The following is a 25464-nucleotide window of genomic DNA, read 5'->3' as shown; positions in this document are numbered from 1 at the left end:
TCTAGAAGAAAATAGATCAAAGACCCTTTATAAGCAATGTCCTGTGCCAGAACCATTCTTTTCTTCTTTGTTGCTAGTTGCACAAGCTCGAAAATGCCAAGGTTCACTTTACAACAGGCAAAAATATATTTTCCTTCGAGCACATTACAATTTAGTACACTAACTTTACATGTTGTTTCAACTTAATATCTCAATTTTGAAAACTTGCAAAAAAATATCTCAACTTTCATTTTATATCAAGATAGTACCTCTGTTGATTTTTCTGTTAAATAAACCGTTATCTGCTGACGTGGCAGTGGTATTTTCTTCTTTTCCTTAAATTTAAAAAATAATAATTTTTTTAAATAAAAAAATTTCTTAAAATTTCTTAAAATAAAAAAATCTTTTCCCCCTTCCCCAGCCATGCCCCACGCAGAACCACCCTCATCCCCCTCTTATCCCTGACACACCCAGCCCTTCCCCTCCCCTCCCCTCCTCTCCTCTCCTCTCCTCCTCCCCCACCCAGCCACCACTCCCCTACCCATCCCCTCCCTAGCCCAGCCCGCCCGCACCCCCTCACCCTAAGCCCAGCACCGTCGCACCCTCCACCCCCTCCCCCAAGCCCCACCCCCTCCCCTCCCCTTCCCTCCCCCACCCAGCCCCCCGCCCTACCCAGCACCGCCCCGCCCTGCCCTGCCTAGCCTCGCCATGCCCTGCCTTGCCCCGCCCTGCCCTGCTCCTCCTAGCCCCAGGCAGCCCCTCTTTCTCTACGCGCTGCCGCAACCCCTCCCCTGCATCGGCCTCTCCTACCACATCTCCTTCCCCAAAGTCGGGGTGGGGTTTTCCTGCCCCAGTCTCGTCGCCCCTCCCCCACTCACCCCCCCAACCCAGCCCCCTCACCCCTTACCCAACCCCCGACCCTCCCCTGCCTATCTCCTTCCCATTTTTTTTTAAGAAGTTTTAATTTTTTTATTCAAAAATTTTTAAAAATATTATTATTTTTAAATTTAAGGAAAAGACGAAAATACTCCTGCCACGTCAGCAGATAACAGTTTATTTAACAAAAAAACTAACAGAGGTACTATTTTGACACAAAATGAAAGTTCAAATACTTTTTTGCAAGTTTTCAAAGTTGGGGTACTAAGTTGAAACAACATGTAAAATTGAAGTACTAAATTGTAATTTGTTCTTTACCTTTTTTATTTTCAATAAGGATACTAGTGTAATTACAATTACCAAACATATAGTCCAAAGAATTTTCAGTGCATAAAAAAATTGTTAAATTGAAAATTCCTAGAAATGCTAATCCAGCTCTTCAAAATGATGACAGAATATTACTATATACAATATCTGAACAACCTACCAGAAGAGTTTCACTGAGATGGAAAGACCTACTGAAATCAAGATTAAATAAACTGAAGACCAAGAGAATTGACTTGGCAATCAAATAACTGACCATTACAATAAAGGAACTTATTTTAGGACAGCCTCTCTCGGATTCTAATGACTATGTTGTCATTAGTGGAATAAATATCAAATGTCATGGAAAACAACTTACGGTCAATATCCCAATCCATTAAAGATATAATAATTTCTGAATGCATGTCTTCTGTATGAGAAGAATCAACAATAATAAAATTTAAAATCTTCTTATTTAAATTCCAAGATTCATCAATATAGTGTGCTGTCAAGCACAAGTATTCAGCACCATGCAAAGAAGCCCACATATCAGCACTGAGGCTAATTGTACCAGGCAATTTATCCAACACTTCAGTCACCTTTTGCTTCTCTTTCACATAAATCTCCATACGGTCAGCCTCAACTCTTTCTGATGTCACAAGCTCAAAAAATGGCTGTAGATTTTTAACAAACACTCTGAATCCAACATGCTCAACCATATCCAATGGATAGCCATGTAAAATAATCATTCGAGCAAGATCAAATCTACTCCGCCTTTGATCAAAGTTACTAGTTCCATAGTAAATGATGTCATCTTTTGCCTGCTCTTGCTCAAATCTAATATTCACAAGGTTAATAACTTCATCCTTCTTCTGCTCTTGATCTAAACTGAAATTTGCAAGAGTAACAGTTCCTTCCTTTTTCTTTTCTCTGGCTGCAAAGAGTTGAGGTATGCCAAGATTAGCTCTTCTCTGACACCTAATTAAATGATTTCTCAAATGTGATGTCCCACTGGTACTTGATCCGCTGAGTTTCTTTTTACAATGTCTACAAACAGCAAAACAGGTGTCACCTTTTTTAATCCTATCAAAGTCATTCCACACAACAGATTTTAATCTGGTCGATTTGACGATTACAGCATCTGACATATCCATTGCATTAAGTACTTCACCAATATCTGCGCATCAAAGACATATAAATATGTACAATTAGTAGTATGATCATTAAGCCAAAAAGAAAAAAAAGGATGCACCTGAGCACCAAAACAAACTTTTAGTGCAATAACATGCAGAAATACGACAAAAATGAGTTCCACAAATGGTAAAGAAACCCAATTCAGGTAGTTAATTAAAACTTGGGAAAAAAAAGGTAGAAGAAGAGTAACCTCACAGTATATAGCTACCAACCTTTCTTAATTTATCAATTAGCCCTCAATTAAAATGAAAAGGAGCAGTGAGACATGTATGTCTTTGCATTTTTACATAACATAAAGTGAAACAATCCCAATAATTTATATTAGGCTCAGAGACATGACTAACTACCTCTAGAAAAAAGTTTCTACAATAACCCAGAATTAAATAACATAAAGTAGTGGTAGACATTTGTATCTGCACTCCTACAAACACTAAAGTTCAATTTCTGAACCAAAAATCTTTGCTTGCCATTTTGAATGAATTAACCTTTTGAACATAACACTATACTTTCCTAAGTTGTTCTTACCTTGAGTTCGTTTTAATTTCCAAGGATTTTCATTAAGTTTACTTTTCTTTGCTGGTCCTTTAAGTTTGGCATCAAGGATTATGAGATTTGTTATGGAAGTGCAATGGTTGGAGGGATTAAGGGAGGTTGAAACTTGAAAGTAAGGCCGGGACATTGACAATGTCTGTTAGTTGCCTGCAAGTCCAAGGATTCCTCTTTCAATAAAGCTGAAAGACAAAGATTGCAAGGCAGAAGAATCACCTAGCAAAGAAGGCTCCTGGATCTAAGTTTCATAATCATGGCTAGGCTAGGATCAATTTTATAAAAGGTTCCTGGACCTAAGTTCCTTGATCATGGCTAGGATCAATTTTATCTGGGTGTCAATATTGCTTCATACACTAAAATACAAGAGTTGGCTTGTTTGCTTAAGTTCTATGTCTAGACATTTAAGTACACAGCACGTTTTGAAAACCCATGCCTATACACAGGCAAATAATCCACAGTTCCACACACAGTTTCTGATGCCTTTGTGAGTTTCTTATTATCATTTCAATCCGCAGCACATGCAAATTGTTCAACTAAATCTACTAATACCCTTATCCTAAAAATTAGTGAACTTTGATGCTACAATATAAAATCCAATCCTAGATTTGAAAACCAAAGATCCAAAGCCTACACTCATGCAGACCACTAAAAAAATATATATTTTCCAACTTCGTCGATTCTTATATTCATTCCAGCTACCTAGGGTCCAGCAAGATTTGTTCCATCAAACCCTATTAATTCTCTAACCCTTGTCTATACTTAGATGTGCTACCCAGCAAACATTTCTACTCCAAATACAGTTCTCAAATTAAAACTTCAAAAACTTAGCAAAAAATGTGGGAATGGCTTCCTTATAAGATTGATGGTGAGATGAGAACCATGTGGATTGTTGGATGATAATCAACAGGACACTCATATCCAACCGGCAACAGTTAAGGTGCAAAAATACACTATGGGAGGAATAAGTGATGGGGATTTTCAAGTAACAAATTTCTCAAAAACATGATCACCCAGTTCAAAGAATTGGACCTTGACATGCTTAAAGAAAAGGCACATAACAGAATGGAACATTCATATGATATGAAAAATATGACCCAATGTCTGAGACACAATTTGACACATCACCAAGTAAAACGAGCATGAATCATTGAAAATAAGCCCATAATACTCAGGTTATCTTTTTAGGCAGATGACTAATTTCTTGTACTTCTTTCATCAGAAAATGGATTTGATAGTAAGGGTTAGTTCCAAAATGTTACAGTTCACCACCACATGTGTTGAAGATAGAAATGTGTGTATAGGCATATATAAGAAAACACACCACCAATAATTGGGCAGGACTCAGGACTCAGGAGAATAGGAGTTGACAGTTAAAAATGCATGCTTTACAGCCAACTTAAGCGTATATAGAAAGGTGTTATGCCTGCCTAGCACAGAACATAAAACGCAATACAGGCAGACTACACTCTCTACAAGAATGGACAAAAGGGTTGTCATAAAATAGCTATGACATTCAATTTGCATGTACTGCAATATACAAAGCAACCATGCATTAGAAAATTTACTATGCCAAGCCCAACAAAACTACAGCAGAAAATGGCCCTCAGGAAAATTTCATATCCGGGTTTGCAGTATATTGATAAGAAGTGCATTAAGATGACTAAGGAAAAATAATTCTTTGATTTATGCTGTTTGGGAGAACCAAAAAGAAAGCATCTTTATCCTCTTCAATGCCTCAGGAGCTTTTGCTATACAGAAGCAAAGAGAAGAGAGCATTAAAGAAATAAGAATCAAACAAAACGTATTTAGGTTCTGGAAATTTGACCCGAGAATTGGACCCGGGTCCAGTCCTAGAGAAAGATGGTGAGTCGGACTTTCAGAAGGGGAGAATTTGGGAAAGAGTCAAAGACGAGCTCCTGGATCTCGCCGGATCGGTACTGGATAAGAGCGGCCAGGACGCGCTGACCCAACCGACTCGAACAGGGTCACTACCAATCGGGTAAAAAGGGCCCACTTTACAACCCTATTACGGTTCTCGATCGGAATCGGAACATATAAATATTAACATAATTACCACAAGAAACACAGATGTAATAAAGCCCCAAATAACATTCGGAGCCGGAGCCAGACAATAATTTTAGGGTTCGAGCTCTCAAAAAATTAAAATATGAAACTAAATTAACGAAATTTTAAAAGAATAACAAACGAGAAAATAATAAGAATAGGGTTTGAAGCCGTACAGTGGACGAAGAAGCTTAACCAAAGCCAAGTTTGCAAGAGAGGTGAAGAGAATTAGGGTTGCGGTTAGGGTTAGGGTTTGAGCGAGGCTTTCTGTTAGAGTGAGAAGGAGAGAGAGTGGCAGTGTAGAATTGTATTCTTACAATTTTAGAAAGAAGGCGCGAAACAGAGGGAAGGGGTAACGAAGCAAGAACTTCGTTAAATTACTATTCTACCCCTGCTTCTAAAAGGAAATTTGTTTCCTTTTTTGTTTTTTGTTTTTTTGTTTTTTGTTTTTTGTTTTTTAAATAACATAAATTTTTTTTTTTTTTATAAAACAATAACATTGCATTAAAACGCTTACAATAAAATAAGAGTCTAATCTCGTAACATTGGCATCGAGCAGACACTACAGCCACCAAACGAAGCCAGTGAAACACCGTAGAAATTAGCGAACTAATTGCGTTTGGGTCCACAATTCAACCAATATCTCTAAATTGAGTATGACAATAGCCCAAGGTGGCAGATTAGGCAGTAGTAACTGGCAGAATCGATACTGGCGAGCATAGTAACCTCCCTACACTGCGTAACGAGAACCAGAGCCAATTAAACTGGTAGAAAGAACTTCATAGAGCAACTAAACGTCGCTAAAGCAGGATCCAACGTTGTGCAATACGCAAATAACGCACAACACCACAGATAGACCAAACTAGAGCGATCAGAAAAGCTCTCATTTATTGAGATAAAAATACTCACATGAAAAGATGAAAAAGCTCTCACAAATAAGGAGGAGAGTATCCCATAAACAAAGAAAAAAATGAAAAGGAAGATGTGGCGGGGGTAGGAGCGGTGGGCCTATGAGGAACACAGGAGCCACCACCCCCACCTTTGGAAATACTTGGTTGAGAGAGATAGGAGTGAAGAGAGAGAAGATAGCATTTGGGGGTGACAGTTAGAGTCTGTGTATGTAAAAAATAACATAGAAATATATAATAGAAGGAAGAAGTGGAATTTTGGTCATGGTACGGCCGTACGCACTAGCACTTATAAGTTATAAGCTAAAAGACCCATATTTTGTATTTTTGGATAAGATGCCAATTTACTATTTTTATATTCAAAAAACATCTTTTAATTTTGGTGACCCATATAAAAAAAAAAAGTTATTTTTTCTTCTACTATATTTAATTTCAATTAACTTGTAATTTTTATTGAAAATAAATTTCCTTGTAATTTTAATGTTTGTGTTTCCATTCACTCTTTCATAATTTTCATGGACATTATATTTGTGAACAAGGTTTTTTCTTTTGTTTTTTTTATTGGGAAACAGATTGTGATGTGCAAAGTTTAGGTACTATTACTTTAATGGCTCAATGGCCTATGTGAGCTAAATTAACAAGGGTCATGTGGCCCTTCAATCCTTCATGGAGCTTTTGAGTTTGTGGAAGGCTGTAGTAGGGGTGGAATTCGATCAGTAACCGAACTGATTTAGAGAAACCAACACAAAACCGTTTAGGAGTTTCGGTTCGGTTACCGATCCGAACCCACCCCTACTGCTATCGACCCCCAATCTTGTCCAAGCAGTTTGATTGGACAACCAAAATCGAATACTCCCACGCAACTACCAAACCGGTAGACAACCGATTAGTCAATAGTCAGTCGGTTTCGGTTTTCGGCCAGAATTCCACCCTTAGGCTGTAGCCACTAGCCAACCAACCAAGTTACCAAGTTACCAAGTAGCCATGTCTTGTTACTCTTGTACAGTTCTATTTGTACTAAGATAATTAGATAAGAGCACAAGGTAAAGCTTTCGGAAGATAAACTGATAAAGTGGGTCCCACATGGCAAGGCATTATTTGATGAAACTCAGATGATTTACGTAGGTGTGGCGTGTGCTAGGCTTTACCCTTTACCTTGATTACTGTAGCTGGGTCTACAAAGTACAGAGCTTGTTTGCTTTAGTGAGCTGCTTGTGTTCTGACTCCTCTGCACCATGAAACAGGCCACTTGATGCATATGCACTAGACTCTACTAGTGAGAATTAGCGACATTTTTTTCCATTTTTTTTTTCTTTGGAAGAATTACGTTATTTAGTTAGTATAGAACTTAGTACATTAGAATTTAGATAGTTAAGTGGGGATTGATTCAACCCACACTTATAAATGAGAAAACATGAGCATATACTTGCTTAAAAGATGTTGTTTGGTTACCATCACAATACACATTACATATAATAGTATGAAAAGAGTGACCAATACCACCCTCCTCTAATGCAACATACTTAATAGGAAAGAAAAACTTACATGTGATGGAGTAAGTACAATTTTTCTTATAGTAAGTACTGGTCGCGTAAATAGTACGTGAGAAGATTTGTAAGATAAAAGATGTATATGCACATTACATATGCATAAATAGTATGTTAGAATATGGGAGAAAGAATGTGTGTACACACATACATAATATGTAAGTTTACATATTGACAAAATTTGTTGAAAATAATCTTCTTCTTTTTTTGGCAAGATAGAGATTTTATTAATAAAGAGGAAAAACCCTCCAACAATACATTAGTGAGCCATTGAGTCGATCTTAAACCCTAACATGGTATTTAGATAACACAAGTGATTTTCTCGCTAAGAGGTGTGTTGCCTAATTACAACCATGAGGGACATATTGTGATGAGTAAAAATGGACTTTATATGGATTTACTTTTGTGGTAATGCTTAGCATTATTTTTTTGTGGTGAGCAAAAATATACTCTTTGATATATTATCATAAGGGATCCTGAATTTAAAACCCATGAATCACAGTTGTTAATAAAAAATAAATAAAAAATCCTCTAATTGACCATAGATCACATGCGCACCAAGTATGAAATACGAAGCGTGGGTGGCACGCACTAGAAGAGCAGCGGGGGTATTGGGCAATTTGCTTACCATATGAAGTTAATGCACAAAAGTACATATAAGCATACAATGATGAAAGCTTTTGGAATAATTAAGGAAGGATACTGTGTTAATTTGGACCACAAAATAAAGTCTTGTTGTAGTTGTACCCTGCCCCTTCCCCACCTGTCTCCTCATGCCTTGATTCTTTCACCACCCTCTTTATTACCACCAACTTTACGACTTTTTCACTTCTGATTGGTATTAGCCATTAGGGTTTGCTTTCTCCTTCATTTTTATTACCAATTCACCGTCTTCTTTTTTCACTCTCTCTCTCTCTCTCTCTCTCTCTCTCTCTCTCTCTCTCTCTCTCTCTCTCTCATGTTTTATTTATTTATTGACCAATGACCATATCATATGTATAAGCATGCATCAATTATATGCTATATGTTAGGCAACCTCACTAGTATATATAAAAATATATCACATTAACATTAGCTAGGGATTTTTAATTTCGTGCACAATGTATGCACGAGAAGGAATAACAATTAAGTTGAGCTTGCAGTATAAATTAATTATGTTTTGATTAATCAGGGTCAATTGGCAACTCTTTAAAACATTAAATTTGTATATATATATGTATTAATAATACTTACCACTTCTTCGATTAATTAACCTTTTAATTAAAATATATATATCAGGTGAGGAGTTGATCGAACCTTGCAGGAAGGGTTTTGTTTGGAAATTAAAGAACCATTTGCATGCATTGCGTGGCTAAGTCATTTGGCAACAAAGGTAAAAAACTGAAACATATAAAGATGCTAACGTAAAAGTAGCTTTAAAAATGAGAGAAAAGTTACAAGAGAAAGAAAGGTAAGGTATATGTTCCAATATTGATGAGATCGAATATCTGAGATATATAATGTCATGACATGTTCGTATATCCAAAGAAAACCTCTGATTGCAAAAATTCTTTACTTGGCTTCATCAAGCTTACATCCTGCAAACCTTTAAATACCGGGCATATATGTAATATGTCTCATACTTTCCCACCATCTCACTGAGAATTATAATCGCAGCTTGCTTTGTGAGGCAATTACAACTACCGGACCACAGATTTAGCATTTCATCAGCATTATGGGTGTTCTTGGAGCGATTGCTAAGCATTTGGATACATTAATCGGGTAAAGTCTTTAGTGGGTCATAACGTACGTATAAGTATTATTCTCACAATTATCATATCAATCTCTTATTATCATACATCCGTCACACACTCACGTCCCATAATTTTATATGAAAAGTGAGGGAACCTACATAAATGTCAAAATGCATATATAAATTTTCATCTTATATGATATCTTAATTTCTTTAATTTTTATAGAGATATTTTACTAGACGCTAGCTTTTGGGCATCAACGCTATTTGTATTTATTGGTCAAAATAAACGTGCATTAATTGCCATAAGCATGACATATTTGTTATATTCATGTTGCAATGCTGATGGAAACCAACGGTTGCTGCAGGAATATTAATAATCCTAGTCGATCTGTTACATACATAAAATCAGTAATACTAAGATATATATTTTCCTGTTGAATTTCAGTCTTTCATGTTTATACATGACCATCTTATGTATATCACCATGTTTGAAAGTTGAAAACTGATTGATGATTCATCTCTAGCTAGCTACCAATGAAAATTTCCATCTATATATAATATATATTTTCAAGTCCTAATTAACAAGAACTAATTTTGATTTTTGCTTTTGACCTTCAGGCCAGGAGTGATGCTTCTTTATCCTTTGTAAGTATACAAATTAAGGATATATATCTTAATAAAAATGATGTACTTTTCGATCAGAATCCATTAGTGATCGAAAAGAGGCAACAAGGCACGACGACTAACATAACATTTGTTTCTCCATATGGATATATGAACAGATATGCATCAATGAGAGCAATCGAGAGCCCTTCTGCACTTGACGATCAGCAGTGGCTAACATACTGGGTTTTATATTCTTTCATAACATTATTCGAGCTTTCGTGTGGGAAAGTCCTGGCTTGGTATGCAATTTTCACATCGTATCCCACCGATTTTACATGATAAAAAAACAAAACCATGCATGTTAATTAATTACTATTTGGGTGCTGCATGCAGGATTCCAATCTGGCCGTACATGAAGCTGTTGTTTTGCATGTGGTTGGTGTTGCCAATTTTCAATGGGGCAGCCTATATATATGAGAGTGTTGTGAGGAAGTATGTGAAGCTTGGGGGGTATCTGACGATGAGCTCAAACCATCCAGAGGGCCAGAAGAAGGTCCTCCAAATGATGAGCCTCGATGCAAGAAAGTCCGTTGAACATTTCATCGATCAACATGGAGTTGATGCTTTTGAGAGAGTCGTCAAAGCGGTAAACTATAATATTATATTGAATCAATCATAATCATCATCATCATGACTATCTTTTATGCATGCATGCATGTCTTTCTAGTTGGGATAAGGTCAACTTAAATTATGTGTCGATGATTCAAAGAGCTAGCTAGTTTTACTGATATATCTTCTGGGTTAATTTTGCAGGCTGAAAAAGAAGCTAGAAAGTACTGATCAGGAGATATGGGATCGAATAATTTGTATACGTAACTGCAAAGATATATAGAAGGGAATCTGAATCGCAAGATATCATGAGTTGGTCTTGTGTATATGCATGGTCTTTGTCTATGTGAAGATGGAAATTATGAAACAAAGAAGCAACAATTAATGTTAATTCCCTGTGACAATTAATGAAACGTTATCAATGAAACATTATATAGGCATGAAATGGTAGTTCTTGTTCTTGGTGCGCGGGATGTGTTTTATGACTGAATCAAAACCCTTTTGCCAGATTTGAGATAAGAGTTCCATTATAAATGATTGCAACATTATTAATTAGTCCTATCATCACCCTCGAATTGTCAAGTTACAACTAACAGAAAACAGGATCAACAATACGCTTATGTATATCAAGCCTAGCTAACACAACACACACACACTAATACTTCCCACATGTAGCTTAATCAACTATAAAAAACGAATCGAACAATGTATATCAAGCATAATACAACAAACACTAACATAAAGTGTACATGCAAGTACTGTTCATGTTAACTGCAGCTTCTAATTTTTGTAATCTTCTTTCGGGATGATCAGTTTGGCATTAGAAGTTTATATGGTAACTTCTCTAAAGCATTGGAGAAAATGCTACCTATCCAAAATTTGTACCTTGAAAAACCAAGATAAAACAAAAGGATTAAGATTTTCACATGCATATTGCATCAGCAAAATATATTTCTTTGAACAATTCATATACGTAGTTAAGAAAACAATAATCACCCAGTAGAATTTCAGATACAGATTTAGTTTGAAAAGAAATAAATTGTAAGATAAGCACAAAACCATAAGCCACTATTGCACTGCCATATTTTACAGATACCACATGGACAATACATGACTGAAGAAAAAGATGTTAAGTTGCAAAGTTTTCAACAGTTAATTGGAGTTGGTACTGCAAGCGCAATGACCTGAAGTCCTTTGAACTCAGCTTCTCAGGTATTCATATATGAACAGTCTTGTATCTTGGCCTAGGTAGTGATCCTGTTGCATTCACAAAATGTGATGTCATTAAGCATGACAGTTCAAAAGAATGTGGGGGAAGGAAAAAGTTTATGGTTGATAAAACCTACTTCTAAAACCTGTAAATCTTTGTTGATTTCTTCTTAGGTTCTGGTTCTCTACAACCATTAGTTACTGCAACAAAAGGGATAGTTGAATGGATCGGCCTGGAGTTATCCTGATCCACATTTTGAGTGGGTTTTAGGATGTGTTTTGCTCCTGCACATAGTTTAATGGGACCCGGTCTCAATATACCATCCACTTTGGAAGACTCAATGCCGAAAGCTCCAAATCCATCCTTTTGAGTTTCATTTAGGCTACCTCCCAAACCACTTGCTTTCTTCCCACTTGAGTCAAGGTTAAGTTCTCTCAAATTAGACTGCATGTCACTGATAAAATTTCTTGTTGACGATCCTGCCACAGCACTCATCTTTTCTTGCAATTCTAAGTTCAGTATGTTAGGAGGCTTTGTTGAATCAACTGCTTTCACTCCAAGTCTCTTCTTTGTTTTCTTGCAGGGATAAGGATCTTTGATACCAAAAGCTTTTGATTTCAATCTGTCTTTGACCTTGATTCTGTTTCTGTTTCCCATGATGGCAGAGGTTGGTCTTACTCCTGGAATGACAGGACCAAGTGGAGGCAGAACTGTAGTCGCCAGACTAGGTGAACTCTTCACTTGTGAATGAAAGGCCACTGAATTGTAAGGATAAGAAATTTCAGATGAATGTTGCATGGATGGAGCATTAAAAACATTAGATCTGGGCATAATATGCTGATGGTGTTTGCTACCCAAATTTGGAAAAGCTTGAGAAGCTGTAATTGGAGGTTTTCCCTGTAGTGTTGCATGTAACAACCAAGGGGGCAGACCCTTAGAGGAGCTCTCAAACCATGGTGGCCGGACATTTTCTCTACATTCTGGATTTAGAAAAGGAAAAGTAAATGTTGATTTGGTAAAATGAGGTGGATTCTGCTTGTAACTGAATTCAGCAGGTCTGATCAAAACCCCATGCCCACAGGTATTTTGTGGAGTAGATAATACAGGTAGTTGAGAGCCAAACTGTAGAGATTGTAGAGATTTAGCTCCAGATATGAAAGGCTCTTGGAAGCTGGGAACCCCATTATACATTGCAGGGGAGGTGGGTAACTGAGCAAAATGGAGCAAATGCGAACTTGGACTTCTGTTGTCGGTGAGGTTGCCATTTTGAAACACTGAATTACTTTGCCAGTTGTAGAAAGGGTGAGGAAACGTTGACTCTGGAGCTTTCATCAGTAAACTTCTCAGCGGGGCTTGTTCACTGTGAATTTCAAAAGACTGCGCTACAGTTTCTTTCAACTTTCCTGCTGCTGTGTGTGGAAACCAATTCTGCTGGAAATTCCTGTTCAATGAAGAATTATGCAAGGCAGTACTTGAAGGACAATGCTCCGTTATAATTTCCTTATCCATCCAAACCTCATCCTCAAATCCTTGAAGCTCTCTGCTACTCTTACCAATTGCAACATCTTTTCCCATTAACCGCATTGTTTGTTGATTCGTATTAGGTGACATGTGACCTGAGTTTTCCTTGGGAATCATTCCGCCTATCGTTTGGTTCTGTACCTGGTCAAATTGTCTGCATCCATTGAAAGAGATATTGATCAGGTTCAGGTCTGAATCAAGTGGACGGAAAGAGTGGCTACTTCTGCTCTCAAAATAAGGCTGGTGTATATCTACTCTTTGAGTTCTTTCCAAGTAAGTAGCACCTAACCTATCTGGTAAATGTAAACTAGAATTCTCTTTCACATAATTTTGCATGGGAAACAAATTTAACTGATCATTTGGAACTTCTCTCTCCACAAAATGCTTGTTGTACGCAGTCAAATAATCTCCCCTACTTGTTAACTGTGTGAAATTCTGAGCAGGTAAGCTACTGGAGGACCCTGTTATAGTATTCAAGTTCCTCAGCTGGTTAAACCCACTTCTACCACTTGAACTCAACTGGATTAGCTCACCCTGTGAATTGAGAGGCAAACCAAAAAATTCCTCAGCCAAATGCCTTTCCTTAAAGGTCACTGCTCTTTGTTTCCACTCTGGAAAGGGATATGAGTCACTCATCAAGTCCATTGGAGGGCATAATGATTGACAGTGCAGACCACGATCACTAATATTGTCTATTTCAGATTGTGACAGGAACGGAAATCTCCCGTTTGTATTCTCACTGAAAGTGAAATTAGATGAAGAAGGTTCAGGAAATGCTCGAGTATTTTCCTTTGAAGTCATCACAGAAACTCCATGGATAGGATGTACAACATGATCAATCATCTTCCCGCTGGAGTCAAAGGCTCTGGAAACAGTAACTTCTTGAGTATTTACGCTAGGTTCTTCTAGAGCAGATATCATTCTAGGAATGCCAGCATATGCAGGTTTATGTGAGGTGGTCGGGTAGCCTTGATCAAACATATGCAAATTATTATCTTGAATTGCAACTCTACTTGAGGGCACAGATTTCTCAGGCAAATGATTTACGTGTTCTTGATGAGTAATATGTGGCCTCAGAAAACTTGGTATATCAACATGATCAGGAATGTTAGGTAATTGCTTCCTCCCAATTATATTGGAAGCCTCATTTCCGTTATCTGTGCCAACTGAAACATCATTTTCTCTTCTGTCTACCTCCACGGGGGCTGCTTCTTTATTACTGTCAGTAGACTGGTCCTTCTCTGATGAACTCGTGAAGGTATCGGAAAATAAGTTGCCAGAAGTATTATGCTCAAAGGAGGAACACCTATTCTTCCTTGGACCAAGTATGTCATCCTTGCCAGAAAACCTAACATGCCTTTTTGAATGTTGTGTACCACATGGATTTGCTTGACTATCACCTTGCATGCCGCAAAATGTGGAGTTCTGCCCACAAACAGCTTGATTCTTGAGAATGCTGCGTATGGGAAACATTGGTTTTTTATGCTTAGGAATCAATTTGGAAGTTTGAACTACTTTTTGCTTCTGTGTAGACAAATATTTCAGATTCGGTGTCCTTGCACAGACAGTTGCAGCATCCAAAATGTCCATTGCAAACCTCTTATTCAGCTTTTTGGCAAAATTGACTGGAGTTTGCAATTTGAGTTTGCAAGAATTCTCCTGATTCAGACAAGGAAGTCATTACACCATTGCATATAAATCCTTTAATCATAACACATTAACAAAGTTCAAATTTCAGAAACTATAAATTTACATAATAACTGACCAACTCCTTGGTATTAGTATAAGGCAATCAAGTGTATTAATATATGAAGCATATATTAATATAACTATGGCTTAGGAGTAAGATGTCATTTATAACATATACTGATCATGAAAGGACATGAAATTTGTAGCATTGAATATGAGTTAATTGTTTCTGCAGAAGCTAACTTATGACGCAACAAAGCGTATAAACAGTATAGAGAAGATAAAACAACCTACAATTTTCCTTGAAAACTGTTGATTCCCTTTTTAAAATACCAGAAACCAAAGACTTCTATGAACTTGTTGATTCTCAAGAGAAAGCGAAGTGTACAAATATAGAGAAACCAAAAATTTTATTAATTAACCAATCATGCTACAAATTAATCTATAAAATAGTCTAGAATCCCTTTGATAATCAACCAATCATGTCCAAACTACGATAATCTTTTCTCTCTCACTTTATCTCGAAAGGGTGCTACTCTAGCATGAGACTAAATTTGTAAATTAAAAATTTGCTTTCTTGTGAAATTATGTTTTAAAATTGTTCATAAGCATTCAATTATACTTGGAAAATAAAAGCATTGGAAATTATTTCTCTAGCTACAATGTCAATTTACGTATTAAATTATTACAGCTATCTTGTGTGCCAAGGGATTACTGGACTAAATAAATTAGTATTTTAGATTGCCATATCAATCATATTGCAGATAACTCACTTGAAGGCATTGCATGTAAGTTTCTCTTATTTTCCAAGTCTCTTCAACCACCAAATGGATTTGAAGCTCTAACCTAAAGGCACGCATTACATGCGCATGAGGAGGGGGGGTTGATAACCAAGAAAATAAAAACAAAAAATAAGGACACAATAAGAGTTGAATACAGTAAATTATCTCTATTAAAATATATCAAGATTCATAGGTTGTTGGACTCTTCAATTGAAACCAGAAAAAGAAAACAGTAGAATCATTGCATACTAACAACTAGCAAAATGCAATGACTGTTTTTCAAAACCTTTTTCTATTAAATGCCAATGAAAAAACAGTACAACTTCATTTTATAGTGCAGCTCCTCAAGGTTGTATCAACTGCACATGAAGATTCCATAAATATAGAGTATATCAAACTTTTAAACATCCACAAAAGAAAACACCTCAGCTGAAGTTTCTTCTTAGCAACAATTAACACTTTAATTTTCAACTGAAGACTGAAAATTTCAATCAAAGAGATCCAGTCAACCCAATCACAACTTTAAGTCATTTTGACCATATATCCAGCATAAAGCGTGCTGTCTCGAAATTCAGCTACATTCCAAATAAGATGATATCTCCAACTCCATTACAAATGCTTCTAACTTGCCAGTGCATGTATTCCAAAACAATCATTTTCTTATCAAAACTAGCAACTTCGTAGACACTTTCTTGTCCAGACCATTTGCTCTCAATCAAAAGTAACATTCACATTAATCCTTCAATGGTCATAGGTGATTCAAACAAGATTGACCAAGGTTCATAATGTCTATCGATCCTTCTCTCAGAATGAGTTTCTTCAACTAATGATATAATGACCCATTGATATAATGATCTTTATCTTAAAACAATTAGGCCAATTCATCTTCTGGATTGAAATGTAATTCTTCGGTATCATCCATTCAAACTATCAGACCATGCCTTAAAGATTAATTGACAATGCAAAACCAAGAAAGCTCCAAATGCAAAGACAAATTAACACCCATTCAATCTCTCTTTCTTACATAATTCCAAGATTTCAAGAAACAATATCCAGCCAAATAGCTAATGAAGGCAAAATAAACTCCACTTAACATGATATTGTCCATGTGATAATGATCCTTCACCTTTGGAGTCACACTATTCTGATGACATATGATGACAGAAGCATGGACTTCACCTCCACATACATACATATATATCTAGCACTTCAATGTCAGTACTCCTTCCAAATTAATGACTACTTAAAGATCCCACTAGACATCTAAAACGCCATCCCAAAGGCCATATCTAGCATTCATAACTCCACCATTGTACAACATTCAAATTATCGAATCAAATCCCGGCCATCTGATCAACATCTCACCGATTTCAAGGTCTCGTTGATTATCTCCTTGAATTATGTGATACAATTGTCTCTTGCTAAAGTCTAAACCAAGAGACAAAATCCCTCAACTGATAAAACCCTCTCCACCAAACCCCTACTGAAGAGCTGGAGCAACATCCCAAACCGCCCTCCACAACCTGCTGTAACCCTTACAAACACTGCAAGTTATACATATCGATATCTTTTGTTCAGAAGTTGAAATATTGGTGGACCCGCTAGATAACAAAACTGCCAGTGCCAACATCGCCAACTCTCGGATTCTCAAAGATATACATGTCTAGCTGAGCATAAGCTAGCTGTACAAGTATCATCAGCTAGCACACATGGTGGGAATCGAAAGAGGTTACAAGACCCACTTTAGATATTCCAACGCCAAATCCCAAAGCCAACGAGAAGCTCCAAAATGAAAGACAATCAAACACCAATTACCAATGGACTCTCTCTCTCTCAACCACAACTACCAAGAAGAACATACAAAAATAACACTGTCAATTGATTACGTACACCAGAGAAATTAATGATAATATTATGAATTGTTGACCATTCGGTACTGCATCTCCAGATGAAGACTGAAGAGAATCCCGTTCCCATATTAAAAAACTCTTAATCCCATCTTCAAATTATCACAATTTCAAGCATCACTTCACAATCTATCTCGATCTATCTATCACATCCCATGATCCCATCAATCTGTATCAATAATATTAGCCACCTGATCAAAAATAGAGCTGCCCCAAGGCCCAAAAAAGATTACTAAGAGTCTAAAACAGTGGGGTAAAAACAGCATCATTAGGCTACGATACACTTGATATACCAGAGGACAAAAAATCTCCGACCCTATAAAAGAACTTTGTGCCCAATCGATCCGTAATTGTACGTAGTAGGGCACTACAGCTGGAGCACCACAAGCCCCTCCATAACCCGATGAAATCCTCCCAAAATAAGAACCCATAATCGATCTCTAACTGCTTTTTAACTTTTTTTTTTTTTTTCTGTACACTGAGAGAGCCTCATTGCCGCGTAGTTGACACAAAAAAAAAAAAAAAAAAAGTACATTCACAGCAACAAGGCCGCTGCCCCTCTCGTCCTCAAGCGTATTGCAGTGTTTCAGCAGCTTTTTCAGCAGTAATTTTATGCACAAAGTGTAAAAAAAGAGAGAGAGAAAAAGAAAAACAAGCCATGGAGAACACTGCAGCAATCAACCCCCAAGGCTCACAAGACTACAGTAGTACTAATCAACAACAATTAATTTATGGCATGAATTACGGAAATACAGCAAAAATGATAGCATAATTTTATGGTAATACAAATTATCACATACCTTCCTCTTCTTATTATTCTTCTTCATCTTCATCTTCAACTTGTTGGCAACAACCGCCATACCATTCTCTTCCAATACCCTTTTCTTCTCCTTAATCTTCCTTTTCTTTACCTTCTTCGCCTTCAACCTTGAAACACTGCTACAAACAAGTTGATGATGATCATCACCATCTTCTTCTTCTTCTTCTTCCTCACTAACATGAAGCGCGGCTTGGATCTGCGGCGCCACGGCGAAAATCTCAGCAATGGATCTCTTCTTGAGCGGCTTGGATTTGGCCTTCCTCGACATCTGCTTCCTCCGGTCCTCCCTCCTCGACGCGTGTGCGAGACAGCCGTCGATGTGCGCGTTCACAGCATTGACAGTCGCCGCCGAAAACTCTTTACAAACCGGACAAAGCAACTCGGGCGGCGCCGCTACTTTCTGCGGTGGTGGTGCGACAGCGAATTGGATGTCGTTTCGGGGAATATCTGAGCTCTCTTTGTTGAGAAGCGTTATCTCTTGAGTGGATCTTAAGCGGTGGAGCTCGTGGGACCACCACTTGAATTTGGTGACAGTGATCGGAGGCAGCAAGGACTCGGCTCTTTCTTTGGAGTCTGCAGCAGCGAAGGGACAGCATTTCAGGACATCCACGCTCCTCACCTTCGCCACATACTCTCTGCGCAACAACCAAACAAACCAACAAATCACAAATTAAATATCCAGATATCGATGTACTGCATCGACTAGTTAGTTACAACTAACAACAACTTACCGGATGGAGAAGCCTTCAAACGCCACAGCCATCGTCGTTTTGAGAGAGAGAGGATGAGGTTGAGAGCTTAGAGCTTAGAGCTGGTTGTGGAAATGAAAAATAGGATAGAGATAGAGATGGAGAGAGAGAGAGGGTTTTAGTTTTGTTTGGTTGTATTGTATTGGATGTTATTACATTATTTTCCCGCTCGAGAGAGGGAAGGACGACAGAGAGACAGACTGATATGGAAGAAGAGCTGGTGGTGCAGCTGGTGGTGGTATTTTTCTCTTTCTTGCTCTCTCTCTCTCTCTCTCTCTCAGAGGCTACTCAGCACTTTGCTTTCCCCTTATTTATGACTGACAGCGACCTGTGAGACCCCAACCCCAACCCAAACGCTAAAGTGACCCGACATATCCAACACTACACCATCTCAATGTCATCCATCCCATCCCCCACATTTACCTCTTTTTATTATTATCTATTTTCATATATATCGATCTCCATTTTTTCTCTTCTCCAATAATTTCATATGTTGACATTTTTTATTTTTTGTCTTACAAATAGTTAATCACTTAGTTTAACAGCATTCAGTCTCTCATCTGCGAGAAAAGATCGACAAACTCAAATATCATATACGAGTATGCAAATAGATATTAATAAATTCACTTTTTGTGTACGGAAGCATATAATTGTATTGACTTAAAACCCCGTGTATATGTAGACAAATTTCCTTACATATTATCATTGCATTGTGAGATTGTCAATCATAATTATTAATAAATAAATTCTTGTTTGAATGTCGGTACAAGTTTATAGGCTAACAATATAACATATAATACATTTTAGTTTAAATATATATGTATATGTGTGTAAGATGAGGTTTTCTTATTCTTATTCAATAATGTTAATTGTGCCACATTTTTTTTTTCATATTTGTATTCTATTTAATGTGTCATTACTCTACTATAAGGGTATATTTCATTTTTCATTTTTAAGTTTTATTTTTAATTTTTAGTGTTCAATGTATGAATGTCATATAAGATGATATAAAATTTAGGTATAAAAATGTGGTAAGTGTAGCATTACTGTTACTTATTTCTATGATACTTAGACATGTATTATGTTATTAAAGAATCAAAACTACACATTATTATCAATATAATAAAATATGTCAGACTATCTTATAATTAAGAGGACGTTCCATATACATGCCTTTCAAAAAATAGGATATAATGTTTGAGTGGTTTTAAATTATTTTCACAAACTATCATATTATATGTACGTGTATATTGTTTGAATATTAGGGTTGTTACTTGTCAAATAATTAATTGAGTAGATTATGCTACAAATAGTGTGATTATGGTGTCATATAATCAATTAAATATTAATTAATAATGTTCTACCTATCCATATAGTTTATAATAGTTAGCAATCTATCATATGGACCGAATGTGAGGAGAGAATATATATATATTTTAAAAGAACCAATTGGTTAAGAATATTTAAACCCAAAAAAAAAATTGGATGTACACCAACACACCACCTACCTATTCGATTATTCTTTGTAGGCTTTGTAGCCATAACTCATAAGCAACAAGGATTCTGCTCGATCTGTGCGGTACGCAAAAGCAAAACCCAACACAACGTACACAACACACCTGCTTGAATACCGTCGCGTGAACACACGCGACAGACTACAGTGCGGGTACAGGTTTTGCTCAGTTAGATTAATTTGCTCATTGTCGCGTTGAATATGATCTTTACTGTTACAGAGAATTAATTAATAGACCAAATTATGGTTGATGAAACGCTTGAAGCTTAATTAAATAATTATATATAGTAGTATTAAAAACGGTTAAGACTGAATTATCCATTATTCCCACAAAATCCAAATATTTGAATTTGTGTTAATTATAATAGCTAATGCTAATTTTAGTAGGTGTATGTAATATATATATGTGACACATGCATGGACCACTTGTACGTACATGAACTTTGGAATTTTTAAACTCTAGATCCCGCTCTGAGTTAATAGTTATGACTTATGAGACAAGCCCAGTTAGAATGAATTAACTTTTGTTGGTTGTGGACCTTCACAGTTCACTGCTTGTGGTGAAGGCCAACCCTACTCAATTAAGCTCAAGACCTCACACGTACTCACCATATATATATATGGACCACAAAGCATACAAATTTGTTTAAGTCGAGCTAACATCAGTGGTACACTAGTTTCAAGCTAGCACCAAAATAATTATACACATATGTACTGGTCCCCTAGACTTAAATAGCTAATTATATAACTTTTAGCTTCTTTCATCTTCTCTATTTGCTATCGCTATAGCTTAGCTTGGCCATACATACATATATGCAGCACTATATATATGTTGGCATATCCTTATGTATATATGTCGGCAGCATAATAAGGGTATGTCATAACTAAACACTTATTGCATGCAAATTAAGCTAATTAGGAAGTTAATTTTTAGCTATAGTAGATATATGTACTGGTAATTAAAAAAACCTAAAATATTTGTATAGACTAGTATATATTTGTGTAGCTTATACCAACAGATTTGTATAGACTAGTATATATACATCTTCAAAGTGTTGTAATATTGTTGTAATTATAGTTCTTTGCAGCCCCCATGCAGGATTTGGAGTAGATCGAGGTCCTTAAGAAATAGCAGTGTTTCCAACAAGAAGAAGTAATGTACTTGAATTGAGCTAACATTAATGAGTCCGAATCAGTTATTAACTAGTATGTACTACGATATATACTCCTATAAAATTTAATTACCTTTTTTTTTCTTTTGATATTGTGAATATCCTTCATGGATCATATATGTTTAATTAGCTAGCCAGCTAGACCCGCAATGTTAGTTTCTAAGTTTAGTTTTAAATTCGAATCCACTAATTTGATCATGTTACATACTTGATTAAATTTGTACTATTAGTATTGTCCCATTAATTAACAAATAATAAGAGAATGTTAGTATATATCCATCGTTCACATACATGCACGTGAGCAACTAATCAATTCCGTACAAAATCAACTATTCGCAATCTAGCTCTCACATGCAATCGGACTGTACGTGTCTAACACTGATCTTAAGTTTTCAATTAAAAAAATAAGCAAAAAAATAATTCATCTCATAAATGGAATAAAAATAATTTTATGGACAATAATAAAACTAGATGCACCAAGAGCTTTCTTAAATTGTAATTATAAGTAATGTAAGACAGTAAGAGGCAATAACATGATTATATTATATTTGTCAAAAATAAATAAAACTAATAGTTGGAATTAAAAATTTGTTATTTAGTTTAGTAAATGTAGAATTAATCTTTTATATGTGTATGCCACTGATTATGAAGTAGTATATGGGTTTTGTTTTTTGGTGAGAATTAATGTATGGGGTTTTGACTTTAGAGACTAAGGAGGGTGTACTCAATCCAGATTTTTAAAGACTTTTTTTAAGTGACAGACGTTCATAGACTTTTAGAATTATGATAGAGTTTCAAAGAGTTTTATAGACTTTTATAGACTTTCATGAAGTTTTATTAAAAACCTTTCATAGACATTGATAGATTTTCAATGACTTTTTGATACAAATATCATTGTAAAATATTGTAAGATAATAGCATCCGTATATCACAAAGAATTAAATAATGTTGAACTAAACTCTTTATTATTGTATCTAACAGATAAATCTAACTCAAGTCATCCTTGAAACTCTCAACGTAAACATACAAAAAATAAAAGGGTAGAATAATATATTATAATTGACATGTTGTAAACCCATAAAACTAATTTCTGGAGCACTGAAGTATGAAGTTAGAACCGTATATGACAGGTCTATTTATATGTAATGGCATAGTGATGAGACAATATAAGGAATAGGTGTATCAATGTTGGAAGGGACATACACGCGTGCATGCAATGCTAAAGGAGGCGGAGAAAGAAAAGGGTCAAAAGTTTTTCAAAGTCTTGAGGGGGAATGGAAGAGAAATAAGAAGATTTGGTATGTATACTTTAATGCCAAAAGTCTTTCAAAGTCTATGGATTTGAGAAATCTGTGAAAGTTATTGACATTTTGAGTACCGTATGACTTTCATAGGCTTTTAAAAAGTCTTGATTGAGTACCCCCTAACTTTCATAGACTTTTATAAAAGTCTTGATTGAGTACCTCCTGACTTTTTAATTTAACAAAAGTCTTTAAAAGTTTTGATTGAGTACACCTCCCTAAGTTTAGAATTTTAGAAAGTATTGATCGAATACTTTTGAGTGTACGATTAAAATTTGATGTAACGATTATTATCACCTATGAATCAAAGAGATGAACATATAAAATACAAATTTTTTTTTTTTGAAGGATTGCAAACTCATGATGAAGACCCTTGATTTTAACTTATACCTAATTTTAAAAGGCATGCATCGATCATGTCCTAGCTAGGTCGGTAGCTACCCACCCATATATCCCCACTACCTTTTAGAATTCAAAATCATGCATCATGCTGTTTAAGTATATGTTAATGCTTATGTATGTTGACATGCATGTGCATGCATGCATGCATACATTCATGTGACGATGGCGACAAGCGCTCCACTACACTAAGGAGCTGACGCAGGACCCAGCTACCAGAAACATGTGTCCTTCCCGTGGATAAGGACACGATTGTACCAAAAATTAAAACACCGGCCAGTAAATTAATCAATTAATAAATCAAATAAGTAAATACTGTTTGAAAAGAAGAAGCTACAAGCAAGCTAGCGTGTAAGAAAAGGGATAAAACGACATGTAACAACTATAGGACAATACCAGAGATACTATATTTTTCTACCACCCATAATTATTTTCATTATTATATAAGCAACCAATGTCAATAATGTCATGGTTTATTAATATTATATTTCTATTTTTTTGCATTTTTTTAAAGGGTTTTTTGGTCTGAACCTCGATCGCCCAGATAAGGTCGTGTACTACGTGTCTATGTATATCACTATATCCAGATTTTGCAAATTAATAAAGTGTATTAGTTATTTTATGATGGGTTAATTGTGATTTTGCATACATACTCGCGCATGCATGCATGCATAGTGTCACGTACACTTGCAAAGAGGTGTTGGCCTAGTTGGGACTTGGGGAGTGGTGGCTCTAGCTCCATCGATGAATGAGAGGGAAGAGTTGATTCGTGAATCATTCATAGGCTCGCGGCATAAATTAAAAAAAAAAAATATATATATATATATATAGCAAGTTTGTCAAGCGTATACAGACCATAAAAATCGATGTAACAGGATGAATGTGCTTAATTGGCATGCTTGATTAATCGTGTGGCGAAATCTAGCTTGCTCATTATAGAAACAAAGTATATGGAAATTGTTTGAAGACATGCCAATAATTTTTATTTACCTTAACTTAATTATTTTAACATATTGTGTGGTCTACAATATAGGTGGGTTCCCTTCGTTGGAATGAAATAAGATAGGCTAGGCATTCCTATGGGGATCGATCAACTATACTTTTGGTCTACGTATATAGGTTGTATTAGTGCTGGCATTACAAGAAAAAACAGTTTAGGCGACGTAATTATTTTATCGCCCAAAATCTAATTTTGTCGCCTAAATAAAATTATTTGAACTATATAAACTGATCTTTTTATGGACTATTTGTCTAATAGAGATGAAACTTACCTTTGTTTATTTACTATTTTACCTTTATATCATAAATTATAGGCTTGGGCATCGGGCGGGTGGGTCGGCTTGGAGCCAACCCATCTCCGACTATATGGGTCGGGTGGGAGTCGGCTCGGTCTTTGTCGGGGATGGGTCGGAGGTAGTCGGAAACGGATTGCCCTAGAAGGAGAAGGAGAAGACTGAGAAGAGATCGAGAACCTGCAACTCTCGCTCTCTCTCTCTCTCTCATCTGCAACTCTATCTCTCTTGCTTGTCACTCTTTCTCGCGGCTAGGCTCGACTTCGGCGGGCGGTAGAGGACGAAATCTGCCACTCGAGTCGCCTCTATCGGGGTGGGTCGACTTGAGGCTAAATGGCCAGCAATGCGGTCGGAGCAGTGGGTCAGATGGGTTGATGCCCACCCCTAATAAATTATTGCTCTTTTAGAAATTTAATTAGTCCTGAGCAATTTAATTTCATATGTTTCACTTAACTATATTATTTGCATTATTTATATAGATAGATAACTTAGTGAAAAGAGAAAATTAATAGTAACTAGAGTTATTAAATTATAGTTGAAGTTTTACTTTTTAGTGAGGTAGGATGAGTAAAAAAATTATTGTGTGTAACCGAATATAAAATTATGTGGTTGACATGTTGATGTGATGTTATCAATTTATTTAAATTATAATATATATAATTTTTAAGAATATTATTTAAAATTTAAAATTTTATATATTAATAATTATATAGGAGTGAATTATATTCGATAACAGTCA

At 36.2% G+C, this 25464-nt stretch overlaps 2 protein-coding genes across 3 annotated transcripts; one reads left to right on the top strand and one right to left on the bottom strand.

Annotated features, from left to right (window-relative positions):
• Positions 1-9015: 9015 nt before the first annotated feature.
• HVA22F (HVA22-like protein F) lies at positions 9016-10843 on the top strand. Its single transcript, XM_086241200.1, has 5 exons — positions 9016-9181; positions 9774-9800; positions 9938-10060; positions 10155-10407; positions 10575-10843. The coding sequence occupies exons 1-5, from the start codon at positions 9135-9137 to the stop codon at positions 10599-10601; spliced, it is 477 nt and encodes a 158-aa protein (XP_086097326.1). The 5' UTR covers positions 9016-9134; the 3' UTR covers positions 10602-10843.
• A 122-nt stretch (positions 10844-10965) lies between these two features.
• Positions 10966-19347, bottom strand: LOC147287754 (uncharacterized). 2 transcript variants are annotated; one of them, XR_015121822.1, is made up of 5 exons: positions 19031-19347; positions 18280-18934; positions 11717-14760; positions 11481-11627; positions 10966-11255 (listed from the first exon to the last, which is right to left on the bottom strand). XR_015121822.1 is itself a non-coding variant. In XM_086241199.1 (4 exons), exons 1-3 carry the CDS (start codon positions 19060-19062, stop codon positions 11719-11721), a joined length of 3729 nt encoding a protein of 1242 aa, XP_086097325.1. In that variant the 5' UTR covers positions 19063-19347; the 3' UTR covers positions 11320-11627; positions 11717-11718. The 2 variants fall into 2 exon arrangements, 1 of the variants encoding a protein (XP_086097325.1); XM_086241199.1 differs by lacking the exon at positions 10966-11255 and having other exon boundaries at positions 11320-11627.
• Between the last annotated feature and the right edge of the window lie 6117 nt (positions 19348-25464).

The sequence above is a fragment of the Dryas octopetala genome, chromosome 4, assembly GCF_963921425.1.
Source record: "Dryas octopetala chromosome 4, drDryOcto1.1, whole genome shotgun sequence".
In the NCBI taxonomy this organism is placed as follows: Eukaryota; Viridiplantae; Streptophyta; class Magnoliopsida; order Rosales; family Rosaceae; genus Dryas; species Dryas octopetala.
The sequence above is the reverse complement of the archived record's forward strand: the minus strand, read 5'-3'. Positions and strand labels throughout refer to the sequence as shown.

Excerpts from the sequence above, each read along its gene's own strand:
- HVA22F (XM_086241200.1), top strand. The coding sequence starts at position 9,135 with ATGGGTGTTCTTGGAGCGATTGCTAAGCATTTGGATACATTAATCGG. Across the intron at positions 9,801-9,937 it reads GTGATGCTTCTTTATCCTTT|ATATGCATCAATGAGAGCAA; the intron begins GTAAGTATACAA and ends ATATATGAACAG. Across the intron at positions 10,408-10,574 it reads TTGAGAGAGTCGTCAAAGCG|GCTGAAAAAGAAGCTAGAAA; the intron begins GTAAACTATAAT and ends TTAATTTTGCAG.
- LOC147287754 (XM_086241199.1), bottom strand. The coding sequence starts at position 19,062 with ATGGCTGTGGCGTTTGAAGGCTTCTCCATCCG. Across the intron at positions 18,935-19,030 it reads TTTGAAGGCTTCTCCATCCG|AGAGTATGTGGCGAAGGTGA; the intron begins GTAAGTTGTTGT and ends GTTGTTGCGCAG. Across the intron at positions 14,761-18,279 it reads AGAATAATAAGAAGAGGAAG|GAGAATTCTTGCAAACTCAA; the intron begins GTATGTGATAAT and ends TGTCTGAATCAG.